Genomic DNA, 22,482 nt, shown 5'->3' with positions numbered 1-22,482 from the left:
CTTCTATAACAGCATGTGAAAAATGGTGGTGAGGTGGTTACACAACAGCTCTAACAGAGATTGTTAGAAATGTTAGAGGGAAAATGAAGAAAAGCCACATACAGTGTAAAGAGCGTTGTATAATACCATAATATATTGGTGAAGTGAAAATAAAGACTAAAGAAAAGCTCTAAAAAATAACAAATAAAGGCAAAGATATAGCAAATTAATGTATTAATCTGATTAATACCACGAATATAAACACTTGATGCACATGAACTATTTTCTTATTCTGATATATTGATATATTGTTCTCATATACATACATGTTCATCTGTATAAACCCACCGTACAGTGGATATTTCAATGAGAGTAGATGACTTTACACTAGAGTTCCTTTGTGTGTGACTGGCTAAAATGAGGCGAGCTGGAAACAATGGCTGGTTCCCAATAAACACATATATCCATTTTATCTTTGCAAATTAGATGAAAAGATTGGTACCACTGTCACGTCTGTGCATGAAGTATGGAGCTGGGAGCTGGGAGCCAATTAGTCTAGCTTACCGTAAAGACAGGAAGGAAGCAGGAGGACGCAGCTAATCCAACTTCATCCACAGTTTAAAAATAAGCTTTCCACTTAACTAATTAATATATTTCAAAATTCAAACAGAAATGCATATATATATATATATATATATATATATATATATATATATATATATATATATATATATATATATATATATATAACATGATCATGTTCTTTGCTTTTTTTTTCTAACCAAGCCTCAACTCAAAACTTGTGGTTCAGAAATACTTTAGTTTTTCTGTAGCATGCTCGCTCATCTGGCCCCTACGCATGCTCAGCAGGAGGAGAATTTTCAGTTATGGTGACATGTCTGGCATGGACACGTCATTTTGGCACAGAAACAGCATTTTGGAATTTACCCAGTTTAATGTAGAGGTAGTCTGAGACTCTGGGTGTGAAGTGCGTGCAGCCAGGCACAACTCAGACAATACGGTTTGAGTCTTTCGCCATTATCACGCATCTTCACAGGTGAAGTGAGAAAAGGGCTACAGACTTTTACATTACACATTTTGTTCAATTGGCTTCTTCTCGATTAAGAACTGTCCAAACACTAAACAATTCATGCCTTTCCGTCTTCTCTCCCTCGTTCCCTCCTTCATCAACCTTGGCTAAGCCCTGTATGAATACAATAGTGCCCATGGGAAAAAAGGCTCGGAGCAACAAGCCCAAAACACCAGAAAATTACTCCTCAGGCAAAATGTTTTCTTTTCGGTTGAGTTTTGCACTTCTTTCCCTTTTTTATTTCGCGAAATCAAAGCCCCGTGGCAGGAGCTGTTCGTTCATTTAACTGAAGGAAATGGGCGATGGAGCAATTTTGAAACTGAATCAGAACAATAAAATTGGAAACAAAGAGATTTGTGCTCATCCTGCAGAGGGAGGCGAGTCCTGTCAGAATGGAAAAGTTTTTCAAAATGGTGGCTGCTTCTGTGCCAGAAAAAGAAATGAAAAGCAGAGGACGGCAGCAAAAGATTAGTTTCATAAAATAAAGGCCATACTGCAAAAGAAGGAGCCACCATATGGTGAGGCAGAGGGAATGGGTTGTGACTGTGCAGAAGGATGGGGGACAGATATGGAGAGTTAATGGGACTCAGGTGCTCGCTCGCTGTCTCATCAGGCGCCCCCCTCACCCCTCTACACCTCTACGCCTCCTGACCAACAAAGCGGCTCAGCTCTCCATCCATCTTTTAGTGGACTTTTTGCTCATATTCATATGTTTCTCATTGATGCGCCTGAATATTGCGTCTTGATTATATTTCAAAAGCTTTAAAATAAAGAAAGAAACTAATTTGAAGCATTATGAAGCGTCATTGTTGTTGTCTGATGAGTGTCTCATAACTAGATTCTTATATAATTCGCTTCAAAGCTTCTCTTGTCCTTTTTCTTTTTTTTTTACAGGTTCCTGTAGCAATGAGGCAAAACAAGAAACATCCCAGAGCTACCACTGTACCATAAAGAATATTTTTCTTAAATCCCAGGTGACCACAGTATTTTTTTATCAGGAGGAAAACACTGAATCAATTTTCATTTTACATTGCTGCAGTGAGATAAACACGAAAATAGTATACAGGAAATATAAACAATGAGCAGGATTATAACTCAGTTTTCATCCATGTATGAGTGACGTGTTGTTTGTTTAGGTGCCGATTGTATGTAAACACTGACACTGCTAATCCACACCATCTTAAAGCTGAAAAGTGCTTCACGTTAACACAGGATCTTCACAAATTATATGAATATTTAAAACCCCAGCTTGAAACGACCAAAGCCCCAAACTGGTAACAAGTACAATTCAATCATCTTGCATAGCAATGAGGACCTGTTTTTCCTCCACATTCATCAACCTCCCGCTGCTCTCCACTCTGAGAGACTGTTAGATGCCTTGCCAAAAGTGTCGTCCTCCTCTCCTGCCGGTAGAATGACAACTCCCCCAATAGGTGAAGTGTTGCACCTTCCAGGGATGAGACAAGTCAACCATAACAACCAATAGAGCACCGTGGGGGCTCGCAGGCTCTGTCTGTTCTGATGGAGAAAAACAAAACCCAACGCAGCGCCTCTGGCCGTACAAGCTGCTCTCGTACAGTGCTGACATGAACCCAAGGGGGCACCCACTGTACAACCACGTCAAGTCCTGCCTTCAGCATCTTTAGAAAGATTAATGAGCAGGTAGACTCCAAAAGGCTCCCCTGCTCCCTCTCTCGCTTTCAAAGTAATCCAGGGGGGGCGCCAGTCATTACCTGAGATGCTAAGTGAATGTATCTAGCTGCAGAGTCTTGAATTTGATAAGTCACGGGCTTCTATTAGATGCAAATAGTAGCAACGCAAGTGTAATTTTATCACTACAAGCAAACTTTTACAACGTTAAATGAGAAAATACTTAACAATTGGTACAAAATATGTATACTTGAGTAAATCAAAGTGGTTTATTTCATCAGTATTCATTTTAGGACTTTTAGGATATTGTCCCATTACATAAACACAAATTAAGATGTCTACAGTTAGCCCTTGCACCATCTGTCCTTTGCCCAGTCTTCATTCCCAGTTGTATTTTCTGAATTTTCTATCCACCAGTAAGCAGATCGGTCCCACTGTTCCCACAAGAGGACTCCCCACCTGTCCCACGACAAGTTAATTAAATGGAAAAGCAAACAAAAATCCAATTAAAATGTTGATTCTGTTTTTCTGAGTACTTACACGGAAAAATATTGCATGACTTCTGCCTCCTCTGAAACAATGATGGCTCATCATGAGGCTTTGCTAAATGATCCTGTATTTGTTGACTCTGGAGAAAGAAAGAGAGAAAGAACGAACGACATAAAGAAAGAAAGAAAGAAAGAAAGGATCACTGTGACCTCTGAACAGACATCTGGCAAGTAAACAAGCAAAGTAAACATGTGAAGCCAGCCACTTGTGGCTTAAAATCTCAAGGCACTAACGACATGGGACATCTGAAGAGGTCTAAATCAGCTATCAGCTAAATTATCTGCTGTCTTACTCTAATGTTAAAAACAAATGACATCTACAAGAACAACTGTGAGTTCAGATTTGCATGATTCTAGCAGGGCCCCTCATCTATTTCATTATTTAGAGTCTATTTCAACATTTTAAGGCTTTGTTTGAACTGCTTGACCATTGATGAGTAGTCACGTTAGACCTTTGCTGCGGTTCCACCAACACTGTCCCTGAGCCAATCATCTGTTTGCTCTGAGGTGATGATGAGATGATTAAAAATTTACTCCCTCATAGGAAGATTAACTTGCATAAACTAAGAGAGGAGTGCAGTTTGATATGATTTTCTGGGCACCATCTTTGCCTGAAGGTGAAGATAAGTTAGCTTTAAACATTTTTGTTTGTTTGTTTTGTCATAGACCCTAACTAGAACCTTCACCATCCTGCTTTTGATTCACAATCTGCAAACTGCTGCAAGTGACATCTACTGATCATCTGGTTTAGATTAGACATGGATAAAAAATAAATAAATAAAACGAACTGATACCTGATTCATATGAAAAACATGATATTAAGATCTAACAGTTGCAGATGCGTGAAGTGTTTATGACTGATAAGTGGTCTTTCTGGTTTTCAAAGGCTAGCTGATGATGATAATGACGAATTATTATTCATGAGCTCCTGCGAGTATAAAGCTACACTCAGGTTTTTTATAAAGACAGAGAGAGCAGCCACTTCTGGGCAGAATATTTTATCAGCTTAGACCTTTCCTAGCAAGTGTTGTCATTTCCAAAACTGAGTACTGCTTTGCAAAAAAAAAAGCAGTAGGACAATAGAGGATATTGAAACAAACTCCACAATCCACATCCTCCTCTACCACCACACATCTGCCTGTAAACAAAGCATCTGCCCATGCTTGGCAGAAGTTTCGACTGCGCTGAAACCCCGGGAACCTTTTGAGGTACAAAGTACTGATAAATGGAGGAAATCCACATTGGCAATAAGAACGTTCACATGTGGTTATTATCTGTCGGGTTTCATATGCCATCATTTTCCGTTCTTGCCAGTAAATGTCAGGAGATATAGGGCTGCGAAACGGTGCCGCAGAGATCACCCTGAGCTTTGTTTGTTCACTGTAGCCAGTGTTTTGTTTTTCCCTTGTATCTTTAACCCTCCTCCCACAACCATCCTTCACCCTGTTTTCAATAATGTTCCTGACATTTTTCTGCACGACTGCGGCAACCTCGACAGAGCAAAGATCAAGAGGAGATTGCATGATTATTCACTGACATGTGTCCTTTTGTCTGATAGTACCAGCGAGGCAGTAACAAAATATACCTGGAAGTTTTTTTTTGGCAGACTTTAACACATGATGGCATGAGCACTGCAGCTTCAGTATAAACAAGCATTAATATTTTAATTGCATGCTTCATTTTAAACTCCCACATTGTCTGAAAAATTCAGGTGTTTCCAGGCACTTTTCAGTGTCATTATGTCAAACGACTTTCCAAAACATTGGCATCCTTAAACGAAAGATGTACCAGGAAAAAAAAAAAGTTAAAGTCGTCATAGAGAGTTGTGAGATTACAGATTCATTCATTTATCTGTGACGATGGTATAACATTATCATCATAATAGTACTCATTACTTTGTGTCAGTGAATGCCTGCTTGGCTCAGTCTGCTAACATTCAGGGACAGGCTCGGGGAATGATGAATGTTGTCAGACAAGCAATTCATTTTGGCAACTCAGGTCAGCCGAGGGAATGAATGGCACGATGGTTAGAAATGATATTACAGTGGATTTAATTTCCTGTAAACTTGAGACTTCCACTGTGTCAATATTAGAGAGACTGTTTGATTTTTATTATTGAGACTGAGTGAATTTTAAAAAAGAAACGCTGCTCCCTTTGACGAAATGTAATGTAAAGTGTGTTATAAACATCATTCGCAGTCGTTTGCACATGAATATGATGACATTTCCTAAAAGCATGCAGGTGGAGGCGGGGGAAGCGATTCAGATTTCAAATGATTCAAGAGCTTTTCTAATTTTGTGTTTTAACACCAGAGCAAATATTGTCAGAGCACACAGGAGGAAGCAGATCCAGCATCTATTAGGAAGCCACTCAAGTGAACACAATTTTATTCATAATAACCTGTAAAAAATATATTTTCCTCCCAAAGGCTGTGTGATAATGCACAAAAAAATTGCAGGTGGCACTTGATTAAGGTGACACTAAGTGGCAGCTGATTATCCTGCTTTCCATCCTCAGAACTTGATCATACACCGTTTCTTACACATAATCATGCGGGAAACACAGAAGGAACTTTCTGATATTTCAAGTTTGGGAAATCTTATAAAAGACTTCAAAAGTATACAAGCGGTTGCATGTGGGATATTTACATGTGTTGCTTTCCACATCCTGGATAACAGTTGACAACTACAACCGTATTCATCTCAAGCAGCACACAAAGAGGTTTTTATGTGGCAGATTTGTTTTCAAATCCAGGTGATTATAGAGGCGATTACAGCATCAGCATCCGATCTGAATTTAAAATCTGTGGCTCTCCAACTGTTTTTCTCTCGTAATATACTAATATTTACATCTGAACCTGCAGCTGGCCAGAGAAGAATGAATTAACCTATGAATGAATCATCATTCATCCTGAGCCCGAGTGCTGGGCTCCAATGGAATTTACATAAATCCCATAGTAATTTTGGAATAATTTAAATCTAAATAGCAAAGGGCTGAATAATCAACAAGTAATGAGAAGTAAAATTGGTCATCTGTTCACATCTTTCACTATCAGCTTCATCAACAGGCATGGCTGCTCCCATTCATTCCAAACAATAATCTTTAGAGGTCAGTCCCCCTTCTCCGCAGTTAATTTTACCAAGAGGTATGAATGTTTCAGTTCATACTGTATTACTCATCACTCCTGAGACAGAGAGGCCAAATAGCAGCCTTATTAATTTATTCATGGGAGCCGTTTCTACCTTTGCTGCCGTAAATGCAAATTCATGTTTGATGAGGCTTCTAATTTTCATTTTGTGGAATCACCAGACTTTAAAAATTCATTTAGCAATAATCAAATTTTAATAACAATGTTAATTTATCTGTAATTTCACAGACTTTATTTTACAGAAGAAATGAACAATTTCCAGTTACGCTTTAGGAAATGTGCATTCAGCTGCAAAAAGTAAAAAATCCTTAGAAACTGTTCTGGTATATGGCCGACCCTGAAGCTGAACAAAGTGCTTATTGACTTCAATAAAGCTTGTTGTGTTCAATTGTATCTAGCTGCACTTCTAAAGTACAAAAAATACAGCGTCAGTAACATTATCTCCAAACACGCATAGCATTCATAATACATAACATCTTCTGAGGCCTGTTGTTAATCTTATTAATCTGTGAATAGTGTTACTACCTGGGGCCTAAACATGGGGAGGGTACCCACAAAACTGAAATTAATTGATTCTATCTGCAACTTAGTTATTTGTTTGTTTATTGTCCTGGTTAATTATAAGAAGTGGCTAAATAATAGTTACTACAGCTGACTGTTCTTTGTTTCTGGAGTTATACTGGAGCCTCTCAGGGGTCATCTGCACATGGTTTAGTCTACTGCAACACCAGTGATAATGTTGTAAATAGTCTAGCCTAAGAAAACAGAAAGGTGAGGCTGTAGTAACTAAAATCTGAGACCATATACGGTCTATACAGCTGAAGTCGCGCCACTCGACTTATAAATTCATGCAATCTGTCATTCAGCATTTCTTTCATCTATGTTTATGAAAGTTAACATATTAACCTAAACAACCACTTGTGAGTAATTACTACAGCTCCCATAAAAACACGTAGAAGCACAGCATCCCATGTATTAACATCATCATAACTTAGCTTTGTACTGTACTTGTAGCACAGCATGGATTTTCTGGTTTCCATATGAAAGATATGAACCACAAAGAAAATAAGGTTATGAATAGTGGTACAAAAAGATCACTATTGATAACCAACAAAAACGTGTTAAGCTATTTGTCTATGGGGAAACCCCGGTGGCCTGGCTGTTGACCCTTCGACCAATAACTAACTCCAGCAGGATCCTTTGTTGCATGTCATTCCCATCTCTGTCTAATGTTCCATATTACAAAGCCATAAAAAGATACAACATTATTTGCACATACCTGTTAGGAGCTGTTGCATTAAGGAGTGAAGGGAGCCTATTGAGGTACCATTCACACAGAGCTCAAATTCTTGTGCTAGGCGCCTTGTGACGTGGTTGCTGGACTTCAAGCCAACAATTATGCACATCACACTGGAGACAATGTTGCAGTAGCAGCAGTATATACTATGAAACTCTGTATAGACATCTCTGGCATCAAATATAGGACTTTTGTCCATTTAAACTGGTTTAAAACTCTGGCCAGAATGGAATCAAATAAGTAATGACAAAGCATGGAAACAAACAAAATAAACTACTTTCCGACGTGTTCAGCACAGCGATTTAAAGAATCTTAAAAGGAAATCAGTTTACTGGCTCGAAAATATTTTCCCAGGAAATGGCCATCTCTCGGCTGTCAGGGAGCAGAACCCAGCAACACTCGCAGCATGCCAAGCTTCAGTCTCATCCCACCTCCCATTAGTCATGCTGTATGTGACTGTTAAGTATTAGGTTTTCCCTTCATAAACTCTCAATGAGAGAATGATTACATATTTCTACATGACTGGCAGTGCAAATTATTAGCATAAGCAGCACTGGTAAATGACTTTCTGTAACAAGGCAAATACCAAACCGAGTGCGTAGAACAAACACTGTGGGGCAAACAATAAGTTGAGAGAAAACACATCACCGGGCTCTTGAGGAATATCACACTCATGATTCTTGCATAGGTTTACATATTACTCACTGATTGTGCTGTGTTAAGTTTGCAGGGACAAAAATCAACACGAACAGTATGTGATGTGCCTCCGCCTGCAGCAGTAAGGCTAACAGATGCCTCCACAGTGCCACCTTTTGATCAAAGATTAAACATCACTCGTCTCAACAAAACACCCAAACGGAGCAGTGTTCATTTTAGAATACACTTATAAAAAAATAAAAGCCAGCTACAATCATTTTATTGGCTTTCTATACATTCTAGCGAGGAAATATCTCTCAGCTGAATCTTTTCTGCTGGCGTTTGGCTTCAAAGTCCGAACACTGCCGAACACACTCGAGAGCTTCTCCTGCAGCTTATGAACAAAGATCCCATCCCAGTATTTACACACTAGCGAGCCTCCTGGCTGTAAAATCTTTCCAGCCAAGTCCACCAAAGACAAGCACATGGTGATGAGTTTCTCGTGATCCAGCTCTCGGAAACCGCTGGCATTGGGCGCCATGTCGCTCAGGATGACGTGAGCCCGGTTGTTGGGGAGCAGCTCCAGCAGCTTGGCGTGTGTGGCGGGGTCAGTGACGTCATGATTGGACAGGAAGTGGGCACCGTCCAGAGGCGGTATATTCAGCAAATCAATACCGACAACAGTCCCACGGGGTAACTCTGAATCTAGGATGAATGAAAGTAATTCTACGTGTAGGGCGTTAATGAAGCTTTGAGTAGTTCACAGCATTTCTAATAGGTTCAGGGGCTCACTGTTGCATCTAATTGATCATCAATTGTTCAGCATGTATAAACATCTCCTTGTTGCTCTAATTAAACATCATTATTCAAGAGAATTGTTAAAATGCCATTTATAACTGATGAGTGATCCTTAACTCTAAATACAATTTCTACACACACACCCATTACACACCTTTTGTATATTATGGATTATAACAGTGATGGAGTCAAAAATATGTGTGAACGCATACAAATGAGTTGATAGCATAATGGTTTCATATGCATTGTTTTATTAGCGGGGTCCTTGTACTTTTGCACAGTCTGGCTTCTTTACTGTGAGTTACTACAGCTCTCCTGTAGCCGTCTCTCCTCTCACCTGTCCCGGCTGAGTTGACCCTCTGCACCGCCACCTGGCTCCAGGCACCGGGTGCAGCTCCGCAGTCCACCACACTGTGCCCCGGCTGCAGCACCCTGAGCTTGTCATCTATCTCCAGCAGCTTGAAGGCGCTTCTGCACCGAAAGTTTTGTGCGTGAGAAGCTTTGACATACGGGTCTTTGAGCTGTCGCGTCAGCCAACGCTGCTCTGCTGGAGTTTTACCCTTGAACTTCTTCATTAAACGTAAAGAGGAGTGCACATGTCTCCTCTGCAGGGAGACGGACCACATTGTTTTCATGTGTTCAGCCCGATTGCGCTTGCGTGAAAATATCTCTTCGTGTGTATTTGCTATAGATGTCCCCCTGCTGCAAACCGCTGACAATAATAGTTCCTACTTGTGATGGCTGCGTCCCTTTGGAGATATTCAACTGATAAAGGTTAGCAACTAAAGCTATGAAATAAAAGTGAAGTAAATAGTACACTTTCACCCTCTGAAGTGTGGAGAAGTCTAATAAAATAAAGCGGAAATACTCCAGGAAGTAAATCAGAACCGGACCTCAGCACAGTGCTTGTATTGACGTTTTATATATAAGGTATATAGCTGTTCTGGTGCAATATGTATTATAGATATCTATTTATAATATTTGTTTGCATGGTTTAATTCCACTATGCATCATTTTTAAACAACCAGGTGTGTAAAGTGATTTGATTGAGTCCTTTTTTGACTCAAAGACGCGTCTGCAGTTTCTAGTCGAGCAGATTTAAGGGTAACACTTCACTCTGATCTTTATAGATAGCGATGGACCAGCTGACGCTAGTCTCGCGTGGATCAGACCTATCCGTGTGTTTACGTATCAGCGCGTCATGTGAGGACGTCTGCAGGGCGGACTGCATGCGGGTCACTCAACGTGGTTTTGATGTTTTCATGCTATAAAACCTGCCCCCCCCCCCGTCATTGTCGCTGTTAAAATTGCGTTTTTAGAGTTTAAAGGACATAAACTAGTAGGTAAGGATGTTGAGGCGTGGGTGAGCTGCCAGCTGATGTTGCTGAAAGCAGTCTGTACCTTGTGTTCAGGTAACGTTTGGATTTGTCCACTTCCTCCTCCAGGTGAGATGCTGAGCTCCAAGCTCCTGACCCTGGTCCTGGTGGTCCAGCCGGGCCGAGTGCTGCTGGGCATGAAGAAGCGAGGGTTTGGGGCAGGGAAGTGGAACGGGTTTGGGGGCAAAGTTCAACCTGGAGAAACCATTGAAGATGCTGCAAAGAGGTACATACATCTTCACAAAACTGTTACTTTAAAGAAAATGTTTATGAATTTATATTAAAGTTGTTCTGAAAGCACGGGAGTGATGACTGTCTCCGATTTTAGGCCCTTTTGAATGAAATAAGAAAGTTCGATCAGGTTAAACTGATCCAATGTTCAGCTCTACTGTCCATTTTATGTCATCAAATCAGACCTCAAACTTGCATTGTTTTTGCGTTTTAAATTAAACCCATAAGAGGCCATGAGAGTACAGTGTCAGGTGGAGGATGGATAATAGTGAAACATGAGTATAGTTTGATAAATGCAAGATGTGAGTTCATGAATTGTGCAAGCGTGACATATTAATGAATGTTGAGTCTGGACAGTTGTCAAACGTCCAACGTAATCTGTTGGACGTTTGATCCAAAGCTGAAGGAAGGAAGCCCTGAAGGCAGTCAGACTCTATCCTGAGCTGTTTTCTCTCAAAGACCTGCTTTGCATAAAGAACTTGGAAAATAAAGAAATCAGTAATGTCTCATGATTATGGCGGTTACAAAGATCAGGAAAGACAAAATATTTTGTTAGGTCAGTTTCCAATCCCAGCTTTGTGTGTCAGTAAAGGCCTCTCCACACATTGAAATCATAAATTGTGATCTGATGGTCAGTATTCCCAGAGGATGGTGATAGTAGTTTCTACAAAATACATTTATGGCTCACATTTTAAAATAAATCTTCAGGTTTTTGTTAACATTTAATCAACATTTTTGTGTTAACACAGAACTATATAAGAGAAAAACTAAATAAGCCTGTGAAATCAAAAATCCATTTACAGCAGTGCGTCTTCTGTAGTTTACCACCACGTCTGCACATCGTCTCCATCCGTGAAAGTTGTGGACTCAGTTCATCTGACTGACACAAATAGATTCTGTGTCAGAGAAACACTGAAATCACCCTTCTGCCATTTTTAGTTGCTTTTAGTGTCTGTGTGACATTTACTGAGAGCTTGTTTTTAAAATACACTTGATCAAAAATTTATGGGATGTTTTCATTTTTAGAGAACTGCTTGAAGAAAGTGGCCTCACGGTGGATGCTCTGGAGAAGGTCGGAAATATCAAATTTGAATTTGTCGGAGAGACAGAGCTTCTCGACGTCCATATTTTCAGAGCTGACACTTACAACGGAGAACCAACTGAATCAGAGGGTATGATTTCCACTGCACCACACTACACTGAGCAGTCAAGACGTTAAAGTGGGTCGTGTTAAGGATAGTTCAAGGTCAGTTGTTTTGTTGTCGCGTGTCTGGTGTAATCAGAAACTCAGAGGAACTGAGAAAAGGCAGAAAGCCCACTTTAAATTAAAACTTCATCTAAACAGCTGTGTACAAACACATTTACAGTATAGCCTCTAAAATAAATGAAAATTAAATATAGATTTTACCCAAGTCTATTAATAGTTAGCAATCCTTTAATTATTTAAGCACTAAAACATTTAAAAGTGCCACTTGTTATGTTATTTACACACTTTGGAGTAGAAGGGGAATTCTGTCGATATATTTGTTGTGAATAATTCCAAGTAACTGATTTCTAAAAAAAACCCTGTAATACTGCAAAATGTTGGTTCCTCTTAATCTCCACTTCCTTTTATTATGTTATTTCAAAGTAAGATTTGGGTTTCCCGGTTTGCCCAGTTTATGCTTGAGGATAAAAACTACATACTGTTCAATGTTCTTATTGAGATGTGGTGGAAGAAGTAGCAAACCCTCTAATTAAAATAGGAATAATAGTGAGTATAAGTAGGAATACATCCCATTTAAAAGACAAGTAAAAGTCCTACATAAAAACTTAAAAAGCATCAGGAAATTGAAACGTATTCAGAGCAGCTGCTCATTTTGCTGAAAAATGCTTCTTTGAGATCGTCCTTAAAATCCAATTGTTATGCCCAGTTTGTTTAAGCTATAACAAAAAAAGGAAGTCCACAGTTACAGTTTAAGTAAACAACAAAATTATTAATAAACTCAAAATAGTAAGAGAATATAAATGAGCATGTTGTGTTGGGTGAGCAGTCAGTGGAGAGGTGGAGCTGATGGATACTGTGAAACCTACTAGAACTCAACTTGAAATGTTTGAGGAGGTCGCAGAAGTGGCACAGAAATAAGACACAAATGATAAACTCCAGGAATGATCCTGCTGTAACAAGTCAGATGCAGTAAAAAAAAAAAAAAAAAAGAATGAGTTCACTTGTGGCATGTCTAATTATTATCTCGTTTTCTAGAAATGAGGCCTCAGTGGTTTGAATGTGACCAGATTCCTTTCAGTCGAATGTGGGCCGACGACGTCCTTTGGTTCCCTTTGTTGCTTCAGAAGAGGAAATTTGTTGGATACTTCAAGTTTCAGGGTCATGAAGTGATTCTGAGCCACAAACTGGAGGAGGTGGAGGAGCTGTAAGATAAGATTTAATTTCTGACTGGGACCAAAAAACATTAGGCCCAAATTTTTTGTTGAAATGCTGAAGATCCACTACTGTTTAGTCTCATTAATGGGAGGAAACCGCAAGATCCCGAGGACAGAACCATGTTAACTGGACATGTTAATAAACATCAGGGTGAAACATTTATGGCCAGCTAAATATTTTATATTCATATTCATTCATGATACTTCTAAACATAATAAAAAGTCAACACTGAAAAATCTTCAGTTGTCATTTTATTTTACAGGACAGCTGATTTAACACAGTTCAGACAGAGTTTATTTTCTGTGTGAATATATTTACAATATCTACAGTAATAATTTTACTGGGCTTCATTTTTTTGTACAAGTTCTTATTTTGTGACCCTCGATACATTTTGTTGCCAACTGTGTTTCAGACAGTATTAGTTTCATCATAAAATAAATGCTGAACTATGTTCACATATCCTCGCGTGGGTTGGTATTATTTGTCAACACAGGCCATTTGGTGTATTTGTGACAAAATCAGCTGGTGACAGTGAGGTAACTTCTAAAAAAAAGAGCTCAAGTGTTTTTAAATTCCTCTTTCTGGCTTTTTTTTTATTATTATTATTATTATTATTTATTTACTTTTATTTTTTTAACCATGTTGTGTTCTGATAAGGCACATGCACAGACACAGATGTGCATCACTGTTTTCATGCCAAATAACTGAAAAGCAGAAAGTCTGGTCAAAAATATCCAGATTTGCTCTGACACACATTATTAAATGAATTTAGCTGCAGCTGTGAAGGAAAAGTCTTCATATTTGGAGTGTCCAAAAAATGTTGTATTGAATTGAAATTAGAACAGTGTAGAAATCCTGTTACATGGTTTATTGCACAGGCACTGTAATTAGGTGAATTTATGTAATTTATCTTTGGTAGTAAATCAATAACTTTAGTGTTTTCATCAATATATTATGCCACTGGTGTCATTTTATTAATGAATCTCACATATCTGCCCTTTGTAGTATCCCGCAGTCTGAACTCAGGCGCTTCAAATGTAGCTTATAATATAAAATGGAGAGTCTTGCAAACAATTTAGCAGAGAAAGTAAATCCAGTAAGAAAAAGCAAACTTGTCCATAAAAAAATAAAGTAAGCTGCTACACATCCTTCATACTGATAGAATAAAATATATGTTTCACATATACACTTGTCTACGTTAATTTTGTTAAGTAAAACCTTTATGGTTGGAGATTCGAAATAATCCCACCCTTTAATAAACTGAATGTCTTAGTGTAAAAAGGTTATAAACAGACGCTTTAGCAAAATAGTTGGAATGTATCCTTCATGTGTCCCTTAGATGATTTTGTTTCCTTGTTGGCAGTTGTAAAAGCTAATTTGGAAATTATATCCTCATCAAGCAGAGCAGAAAATAACACGCGCTGGTCCTTCCATTTGAAGGTGATAATGGTGAATAGTGAATAAAAACTGAGAAACCACGTGCATTAAAATCCTCTTATTGTAATATATACTGTGTTATACAAGATATAAAAGGAAAAATAGATATACGTGTTGTTGATTTAGCTCACAGAGCAAAATATTTCTCCAGTTTCTGATGATCATCAGAGGCAGTTTCTCTTCTACATCACATGTAAATTTAGGATTCAGATGGAGGGTTTTAATCCATTATTACCACTGAAGAGACATCCAAGCTTTGGCTGGAGTTCATTCCACACCTGTCCCATCTGAGAGGAAAAAAAAGCAAAAGGTCAGGAAGTAGTTTCAACCATTTGAAACGAGAAACATCTCAGTAAAATTCTGAAAAGGTACTTTTGAGATCTGTACAAAATGCCCACATATTGGAACTTGCGTGGAAGAATATTAAAATTTAAATTTAAAACACCAGAAAAGCAGCCTCACCTCTCTGTGTCCTTGGACTTGGGAGTTAACAAAAGACCCGAGTATGTGGGACGTGATTGGGAGGTAGGAGAAGATAAGCTGTGTCTCTTGATGGAGGCAGAACAGGGAGAAGTAGTTACGCAGCTCCATGGTCTGAATGGCGTTTTCTTGCTAAGAAAGAGTAAGAAGCGCTTTGTGAAATGAGAACCACTTATCAAATGAAGATAATAATCAGAATAAACGTTAGTGGCCTTCCAGAAATCTGCACACGATCGAGTAACAGTGGTTAAATAACGAAACCAGAGGTAAGACTGATGAAGCCCTGATCATACTATCGTACTTCAGATTCAACGCTATTAATCAGGGAGCATCCTGAAGAACCTGAAAATGTGTAAAGACAGAGACTGAAAACGCGCTTTAGCACCTGAACAATTCTTGATTCAAGCTGCTCGACAGATGCCTGCTCTTTGGGCTGAACAGTGGCGCTCATCATTTGCCGCTTCATCATGCCGTATTTGTGCAGAGCTCTCTGGTGCTCGTGGAGCACACCCTTCTCATGACGCTCGCAGAGATCCTACAGGAAAAATACAGTCACAGTACAGCACTAGATATTGTACAAATTATGAAATAATCATGCATATAAAAGATAAAAGATTTAGGGTAGAGGCAATAGAAAATGCCACATAATCTGCCCACTAGTCAGTTTGTTAAATCTGAACAATCCGCCTACTACTAAAAACAACACTTCCAAGTGTGGTAGACTTGCAGGGTTTGAAGAAGTAGGTGCAGTGTCAAACAGATCATTATATAATGTCCTGTCTATAGTTACAGACCTGAATTTACTCTAAATATATAACTCTTTATTATGTCACCATCAGAAAACAGGACTGATTTTATTGCCACGGGGGATAAAAACCTTTCGTTCCATTTCATAGACTAAGAATCACTTGTCTGTAATGTGAAACAAATATCAAAACAAAACCAGCTGTCACGAAAAGCTGGAGATGGAGTCAGGTTAAATGAGCACAGCAAAAAAACCAAAAGTAAAACTGACTCACTCTGTATGACTGCAACAAATCCAGGAACAGATTCAGTTTTTCTACAACATCATCCTCTTCCCGTCTTCCCTGAGGACGTCAACAAAACAACATTTACTACCCTGTGCCAGTTTTGGACAAGCACGACAGAGCAGGTGGTGCGGATGAGGGGCCGAGGGCCGTACCTGCTGAGCAGCTTTGTCAGACAGCACGGCGAACTCCACAGACAGATTCTTCAGAGACTGGCGCAGGGTCCCCCAGGTGCTTTGTGAAGAGGCCAAGGAGGGAAGAGACGTCGCATCTGAGCCCAGCGCACTGCAGAAAACAGCATGATTACAGGGAAAGAATGTAATAATGTAGTGGGGGTTGTGCCAAACTCATTTCAAGCTAACAACCATGGAGACAACACCACCGAGGAGGAGGATTTGAATCTTATTATGACAACATTTGTTTTCTCAGTCCAAAACCTCTGGATACAACAGAAAGACTTTAGCTTTACCCATAATAATGAAATACCTGAGCTCTCGACCAAACAGGAGGAGATCAGTTGCATTCTCCTTGGAGCGCTCTGCCATTTTCTCAGCTCGGTCGCGCAGCTTCTGGAAGCTGTTGTGAATATTTTTAATCAGCTCTCTGCTTGTCAAGAACTGAGTCTGAATGTCAGCAGGGAGATATTCCTACAAAACAGATAGACATTTTTAAATACAAGTAATGATTTGCAGGAAACTGTGTGCAGGAATGATTCTTCGATTGGGCATGTGTGACAAACCTTTGCCTGGGTCGCGATTCTATTGGTCATGAACTCATCGCCTGTTTTCTTGTAAGTATCACGCAACTTAGTCTGAACATCCTGTTTGGAAAGAAGGGCGAGGAGTGGGTGAGTGGAAACGTTGTTGGAACAGGATGCATTTCATTGTCAGTCATCATGATGACAATGCTTATTGTGCAACAGCTGGGGCCAAAGAACAAGGCAGCATGATAAAGAAAAGACATACCGAGCCATTGAAGGTGAGGAAGGTCTTGACCAGCTCATCCTCTGAAAAGAAGGGGTGTCGTGCCACCAAGTTAATAAATCTGCAGAGGCCTCGTCTCCTTCCCTCAATAAACTCCCGCTCAGAGACGGAGGTCAGGACTACAGATAGATAACAACAAAAACAAACAAACAACAACTGAAGAACCTGGAGTGTTGATAGTGTTGTGGCTATAACCTTATAACATGGTGAGAGTTCACATAAATACATCTAAAGTTAATACATAATAATATGATGCATTTAAATTAATAGTTAAATGTCACTGGGCTTCATATTTTGTGTATATTTTCTAATCCTCAATACACATGGTGATGAATGTGTTTTGCACAGTATTAGTTTCTTCATTAAAACTGCTTTTTGAATTATGTGCACATAACCCGATTTGCATACTGGCATCATTCACGTCAACACAGAGCTCCATCAGTTCCACACACAGCTTAAAGTCTGTTCAGATGTCTTGGAGAGTGCCACTGCACATTGTGGCTTCACAGGAAGCAGTGCCAAATTTGATCAATTGTCTGTGATGTGTGTCAAGTGATGTCACTTAAGTCCGCGTGGGCTGGAAATATAAAAAAGTAGAAGTGCGGAATTAGAAAGAAATGAGCTAATCAGACAGCTGCTGCCTGCTCCTCACCTCTGATGAAGGTTTGATATGAGGCTATGTCAGCTGCTTCTAGCATAACACAGCTGTACATCTATCTATCTATCTATCTATATTTATATTTATATTTATACAAGTGTGTGTGTAGTAGTATTAATTGATGCTACACGAAGAAGAGCATACTTGCTGCAGATCTCTAATTGAGCTTCAATAACTCATTGTGAACTTTGAAACAAGCTCATTTTACACATGAGTGAGTGGCAGTGACTGTGCTCGAATCTGCAGGAATAGCGCCAGTGTGTACTGACACTGAACATTTCCATATCAGGCAAAAGACATCCAGCTACCAGAACCCCCAGGATATTTGTAAGTTGGCAACTGATATTTAGGTAATATGAACACAAAAAATGCACACACACTAATCTGAGGAAAAAATACTTTTAGAAGTAATAATATAAAATTTAAATGCAGAAAAATGGAAATGTGAAAACAAAGAAATACACCAGCAGCTATATAGATGTCAGAGAGTTCAGACAGAGTGACATACCTCCCTTTAACATCCTTTTAGGTGGCAGTGCTGGCACCACTCTGTAGGCAAACCTCTGAAGCAAAACCTCGTGGAAGACATCAAAATCACTGTAACGTCGGTAAACTGAAATTTTGTAACGCTGGAAATCAAAAAGCAAAGGAAAGAAGACGGTTACAAAAATCACAACAGCTGCAGTCAGAGCAGCAAAGATTATTGATAAATCTAAAGTCATATGAGAAGAAATCAACAGTTCTTTTCAAGAATTTGAGCACAGATCTTTCATGTATAGCAGCTTTTTATGGGATTCCTTGCCTGGCTGGTGACCTGGTACTCGACATGCTTGAGGAACAGGCCTTTCTTCTCAGGTATGAGTTCCACCTGGACTGTGTCTCTGGCCAGAAGTCTGTCGAGCGTCTGAGATATGGTCAATACGTCCTCCTCAGTCGGCTGCATCCTCAATGAGCTGAGGTCCTTCGGCTCCCCGAGCTGAGGTTTTGGTAACTCTGTTATGCACACAACAAGCGCCAATAACTTTTTTCTGTGATGAAATCGATGCATCGGGAATGACTGAATGGATTTCCCCAACTGTGAGGACCGCTGATGTTAAAATCACGCTATTAAATAGATTACTATGTGTCTGACTCTATTTGTCTTTGTGGCTCAGACAGTATTTGCTCATATAGTTAAAGAAAATCGTAAATTTAAGCGATGCAACAAATGCAGAAAACTTGCTCTGGCAGGAGGAAGTGGCAGGCAGCTAGCCACACCTGAAAAAACAGAGAAGGCTTTAAATAATCCCAGAAGTTTGGGAATGGATCTAAGTCAAGTCAGCATAATGGCTACCTCTATGAAAACCATGAAAACTGCCCTATCATCTTCCTACTCCGAGACTAGTAAAAGAATGCAACATTTAAACATAGCTACAGCTTTGCTATCAAAATACAACACAGTTAAATAGGACGAGGCTGCATTAAATTATAATGCTTTTTACTGCTTTTCTATTGTCAAAGAAAATAAAGTATTGGGTGAAATAATCCATTGATGTTTTTTGGAAATACAATTGCTGTATAACTATTACACTACGTATATGCAGTATCTAGCTGAACATGAGAGGTGGTGGTAAAGTGTCACAGAAAACGTCTTATAGGAACTAAACGTTAAGTCTATGTAAACTGATAAAAGGTGGCATTTGCCCCACACAAATCCTGACAGCAGAGGCAAACGGAGGAGGCCCTTGGACACAGTAAAGAATTACCAAGCTACTCATTAAGCAAAACCTTAACTGCACAGCTGTGGCTGTGACACTGTCACCTACCTTGTATGCAGTTCTCCAGGAGTTTGGGGCTTGGTTGCTTCCCTTGCTGAGCAAGTGCAATCAAAGCGAGAGCTTTATAGAGGGACAACTTGCTCAGGAATCCATCAGTAGAGTCAACATGCTCAACAATCTGAGAAGAACAAAGACAATATGACCTGAAGGTCAGCATTTCTCAGTCTGAGATCTAAATTCAACTGCGGCTTACATTCCACTATGCAGAAAAATGCTCACTCGACACAAAAGGGGTGATACGCAGAAAGGTCAGGGAAAGGGAAATTCATCCAAACCATTAACTGTCTTTGAAACATATTGCAAATACTATGTACTCTGAGGAATTCCATAAGGTGAGTGTGTTGTAAAATCAATCAGCAATAACAGACATGACAGATTATTTAAAGTCTGTGTAATATTTGAAATGGTCCTCTCGTCTATATAAAGCTCCTACCAGCTTCCTGTTGATAAGATAGACACCTATATCTATATTATCTGCATTGCCCAATATTAAGTGCCTAAAGATAACATCCTATCAGAATGATACAAATATTTACAAAAGCCTGGTGCTCCATGCATACCTCGAAAGGCTGCAGGCAGAAGATGGTGTCATGTGTACACCTTCATTGTATAAATTCAGCTTATGTACACTGCAGCGAGCTGGATCACGATGAAGTGAATAAAGTCACTAAACTTCATGTCAGACGCTTCCTCCACATATATAATATTGCAGCTTCTTGTATACTGCTGAAGCATCTTGATGTTTTGTCCCCCTACAGAAAATGTGTGAAGGCCCTCACCTGGCCTAAAACTGCCTTGGAGAGGTCGGTCCGTTGGAGCAAACGCTGAAAAACTTCAACCTGCACCCTTTCATCTGTCCTACAGCGGACGGCCTCATACACTTCCCTGTAATAGGCAGGAACTGAGCCTAAAAGGAGGAACAACACCTACATAGCATCACAAGCATCCAAATCTAAGACACATTTGATCATCAGCAACTCTTTCGTCCACTTACATCAGGATGCTCAAAGTCCCTTTAACAGAGGATCTTAACTTACATCTGTGGTAGAGAAGTAGTTGGTGCTGATAACTTTTTATTTCCCTATCATATCTTTTTACAGCCAAACACGCGCTGTAGTTTTGTGCTGATGCTTTGAAAACATCCCCTCTATTCAGACAATGCAAACCTTAGAGAGCCTAAAAAGTGCTTCACAGCAGTATGTGTGTTTTATAGGATGAGGACTTGGAACCGCTTCAGTGCTGCAATGACCAGCTGACAGGTTTCACGTGGCAAGAGGGGGGAAAAAAACTTTCTTCAAATCGTTGACATTATAGGAAGAACAGTAAACCAAATATCCTACTGTAGCTCAGGAGAACAGTAACAAGTCATCTAGATTAAACCAACAACATATGAATCCTTTTGAAACAGATCTCATTTCGAGCGTAACGCACTCCAAACTTCTCACTGCTTAGTAAACGCTGCGACTTCACCGAGCAGCAAAATCCCCACTTTAACGCAGCATTTGTTACTGTGCTGACACGTTAAAGCGACACAAAACATTCAAGTAAGTAGGAAACGATGTGGGACCACTACGTTAAGATGACTTAGAAGAAGTTTTCGCACAGTACCTTCATTGATCTCTCCTGCCATGGTGCGCCCTGTCATGTGAGCGCAAGAGCACCTCCATGTGATTTCCTGCAGAAGAGAAAAAACAAGTCATTCATTTCTTAAAGATGTAGTGAGCCCTGGTTAAAGTCCAAGGCTGGTTGAGGACACTGTAAAATGACTGACATGCCCTGGTGGATCATGAGTAAATCATAATGCTGCGTTAATCTGAACCTTTTAACGTTTCACTATGAAGAAGGAGCTGGAGTTTTGGTGTTTATATCCCCAGCAGCCCCCTGAAAATGACGTCTACATTTCAACCTAATCATCTGGGAAAGTTTGTCTTATTGTGGTCTTATTTGTTTCCTGGTTTCACTTGTGTAACTTAATTTGGTTTAGTCTTTTTCTGTTCCTCCTTTTACAAACCCCCTCTAGTGCTGCCTTCAAAGACAGCTCGTAAGTTTCAGCTTCATTTTGAATTTTGGTTTGTCTGGTGTTCAAAGGCTCTGATAAATCATTAAAAATTGATCAAGTGGCGCAGCTATGGGATCAGTAAATGCATTTTAATTTTCTAACACTCACTATAAAGACCAAAACTTCGCATCATGCCTTTAACCCTCGTGACTTCTCAGAAATAAATAGTATTCTCCAGCAGGGCTGGATTAACTGGGCAAACCTGTTCCCAGGTTCACTGCATCTACATAATCTGATTAATCAATAGGGTCGTTGGAAATTTGTACTATTAAATGAGTCAACAGTGTCCATCTTGTGACCTTTGGAAAACTCAAATCGAAAAAACCCTAAATTGCTCTACGTTATACTGAGCTTATTCATCGTGAAGCTTAGTTTATCAAATTATTATTTCACTACAACTATTTTGTTTTCTGGTTTTTTTTTCTTCTTAAAACTGCATTTTTTTTTTCTTTTTTCTTTTGTTCTTTGATTTATTTGGCTGTTTATTTTCCTTTGCAAATTGACAATAAATCATTGCAGACTCAGCTCTAAAATTACAAAACATAATGCAGGGTTACACTGAGCAAATCCTCAAAAGATTATAAAATCCTCGACTATCAAGAATGGATTTCTTTTTTTTAATTAACCAAAAAGCAGGAGTTTGGTTTGCCATTAGAGTTGTGAACAGTCATAGTATACTAAACACTTGTATTTAAATTATTTATAGGCTGATCTTTTTACTTTTTACTTTACTTTTTACTTTTCAGTTGATTGATTAAATAATAATTGTACCTTTAGAGCTCTTGTATGTGGGTACCTGGACTAATAATACAATCATAATGTATAGTTGGGCTTAATAGAGGCC

The 22,482-nt window shown here is 39.3% G+C and overlaps 3 protein-coding genes across 6 annotated transcripts; 1 reads left to right on the top strand and 2 right to left on the bottom strand.

The window, feature by feature from the left end:
• Window positions 1-2,768: 2,768 nt before the first annotated feature.
• mrm2 (mitochondrial rRNA methyltransferase 2) lies at window positions 2,769-9,799 on the bottom strand. The gene is made up of 4 exons (XM_026364191.1): window positions 9,485-9,799; window positions 8,646-9,054; window positions 3,260-3,347; window positions 2,769-3,178 (listed from the first exon to the last, which is right to left on the bottom strand). The coding sequence occupies exons 1-3, from the start codon at window positions 9,780-9,782 to the stop codon at window positions 3,323-3,325; spliced, it is 732 nt and encodes a 243-aa protein (XP_026219976.1). The 5' UTR covers window positions 9,783-9,799; the 3' UTR covers window positions 2,769-3,178; window positions 3,260-3,322.
• A 521-nt stretch (window positions 9,800-10,320) lies between these two features.
• Window positions 10,321-13,293, top strand: nudt1 (nudix (nucleoside diphosphate linked moiety X)-type motif 1). 2 transcript variants are annotated; one of them, XM_026368376.1, is made up of 4 exons: window positions 10,321-10,490; window positions 10,593-10,749; window positions 11,781-11,926; window positions 12,997-13,293. In XM_026368376.1, exons 2-4 carry the CDS (start codon window positions 10,598-10,600, stop codon window positions 13,167-13,169), a joined length of 471 nt encoding a protein of 156 aa, XP_026224161.1. In that variant the 5' UTR covers window positions 10,321-10,490; window positions 10,593-10,597; the 3' UTR covers window positions 13,170-13,293. The 2 variants fall into 2 exon arrangements, with proteins under 2 accessions (XP_026224161.1, XP_026224073.1); XM_026368288.1 differs by having other exon boundaries at window positions 10,321-10,749.
• A 121-nt stretch (window positions 13,294-13,414) lies between these two features.
• Window positions 13,415-21,528, bottom strand: snx8a (sorting nexin 8a). 3 transcript variants are annotated; one of them, XM_026368073.1, is made up of 14 exons: window positions 21,399-21,528; window positions 21,188-21,254; window positions 20,359-20,486; window positions 19,568-19,697; window positions 18,565-18,755; window positions 18,271-18,391; window positions 17,087-17,223; window positions 16,861-16,941; window positions 16,608-16,768; window positions 16,277-16,406; window positions 16,113-16,181; window positions 15,479-15,628; window positions 15,076-15,225; window positions 13,415-14,900 (listed from the first exon to the last, which is right to left on the bottom strand). In XM_026368073.1, exons 2-14 carry the CDS (start codon window positions 21,222-21,224, stop codon window positions 14,820-14,822), a joined length of 1,566 nt encoding a protein of 521 aa, XP_026223858.1. In that variant the 5' UTR covers window positions 21,225-21,254; window positions 21,399-21,528; the 3' UTR covers window positions 13,415-14,819. The 3 variants fall into 3 exon arrangements, with proteins under 3 accessions (XP_026223858.1, XP_026223771.1, XP_026223942.1); XM_026367986.1 differs by having other exon boundaries at window positions 21,188-21,472; XM_026368157.1 differs by lacking the exon at window positions 20,359-20,486 and having other exon boundaries at window positions 21,188-21,469.
• Window positions 21,529-22,482: the final 954 nt, after the last annotated feature.

The sequence above is a fragment of the Anabas testudineus genome, chromosome 8 (assembly GCF_900324465.2).
Source record: "Anabas testudineus chromosome 8, fAnaTes1.2, whole genome shotgun sequence".
NCBI lineage: Eukaryota > Metazoa > Chordata > Actinopteri > Anabantiformes > Anabantidae > Anabas > Anabas testudineus.
Note: the sequence above shows the minus strand (reverse complement) of the source record. Positions and strands in the feature narration are given on the sequence as shown.

Bases quoted from the DNA above. Each gene is read 5' to 3' on its own strand.
- snx8a (XM_026368073.1), bottom strand. From the start codon at position 21,224: ATGACAGGGCGCACCATGGCAGGAGAGATCAATGAAG. The intron at 20,487-21,187 runs GTACTGTGCGAA...TCCTCCTTTTAG, and splicing joins GGCAGGAGAGATCAATGAAG to GCTCAGTTCCTGCCTATTAC. The intron at 16,942-17,086 runs GTATGTCTTTTC...CTTTCCAAACAG, and splicing joins TCCTCACCTTCAATGGCTCG to GATGTTCAGACTAAGTTGCG.
- mrm2 (XM_026364191.1), bottom strand. From the start codon at position 9,782: ATGAAAACAATGTGGTCCGTCTCCCTGCAGAGGAGACATGTGCACTCC. The intron at 9,055-9,484 runs GTGAGAGGAGAG...CATTCATCCTAG, and splicing joins GGTCAACTCAGCCGGGACAG to ATTCAGAGTTACCCCGTGGG. The intron at 3,348-8,645 runs GTATAGAAAGCC...TTCTTTCTCCAG, and splicing joins AGATATTTCCTCGCTAGAAT to AGTCAACAAATACAGGATCA.
- nudt1 (XM_026368288.1), top strand. From the start codon at position 10,526: ATGTTGCTGAAAGCAGTCTGTACCTTGTGTTCAGGTAACGTTTGGATT. The intron at 10,750-11,780 runs GTACATACATCT...TTTCATTTTTAG, and splicing joins ATTGAAGATGCTGCAAAGAG to AGAACTGCTTGAAGAAAGTG. The intron at 11,927-12,996 runs GTATGATTTCCA...CTCGTTTTCTAG, and splicing joins AGAACCAACTGAATCAGAGG to AAATGAGGCCTCAGTGGTTT.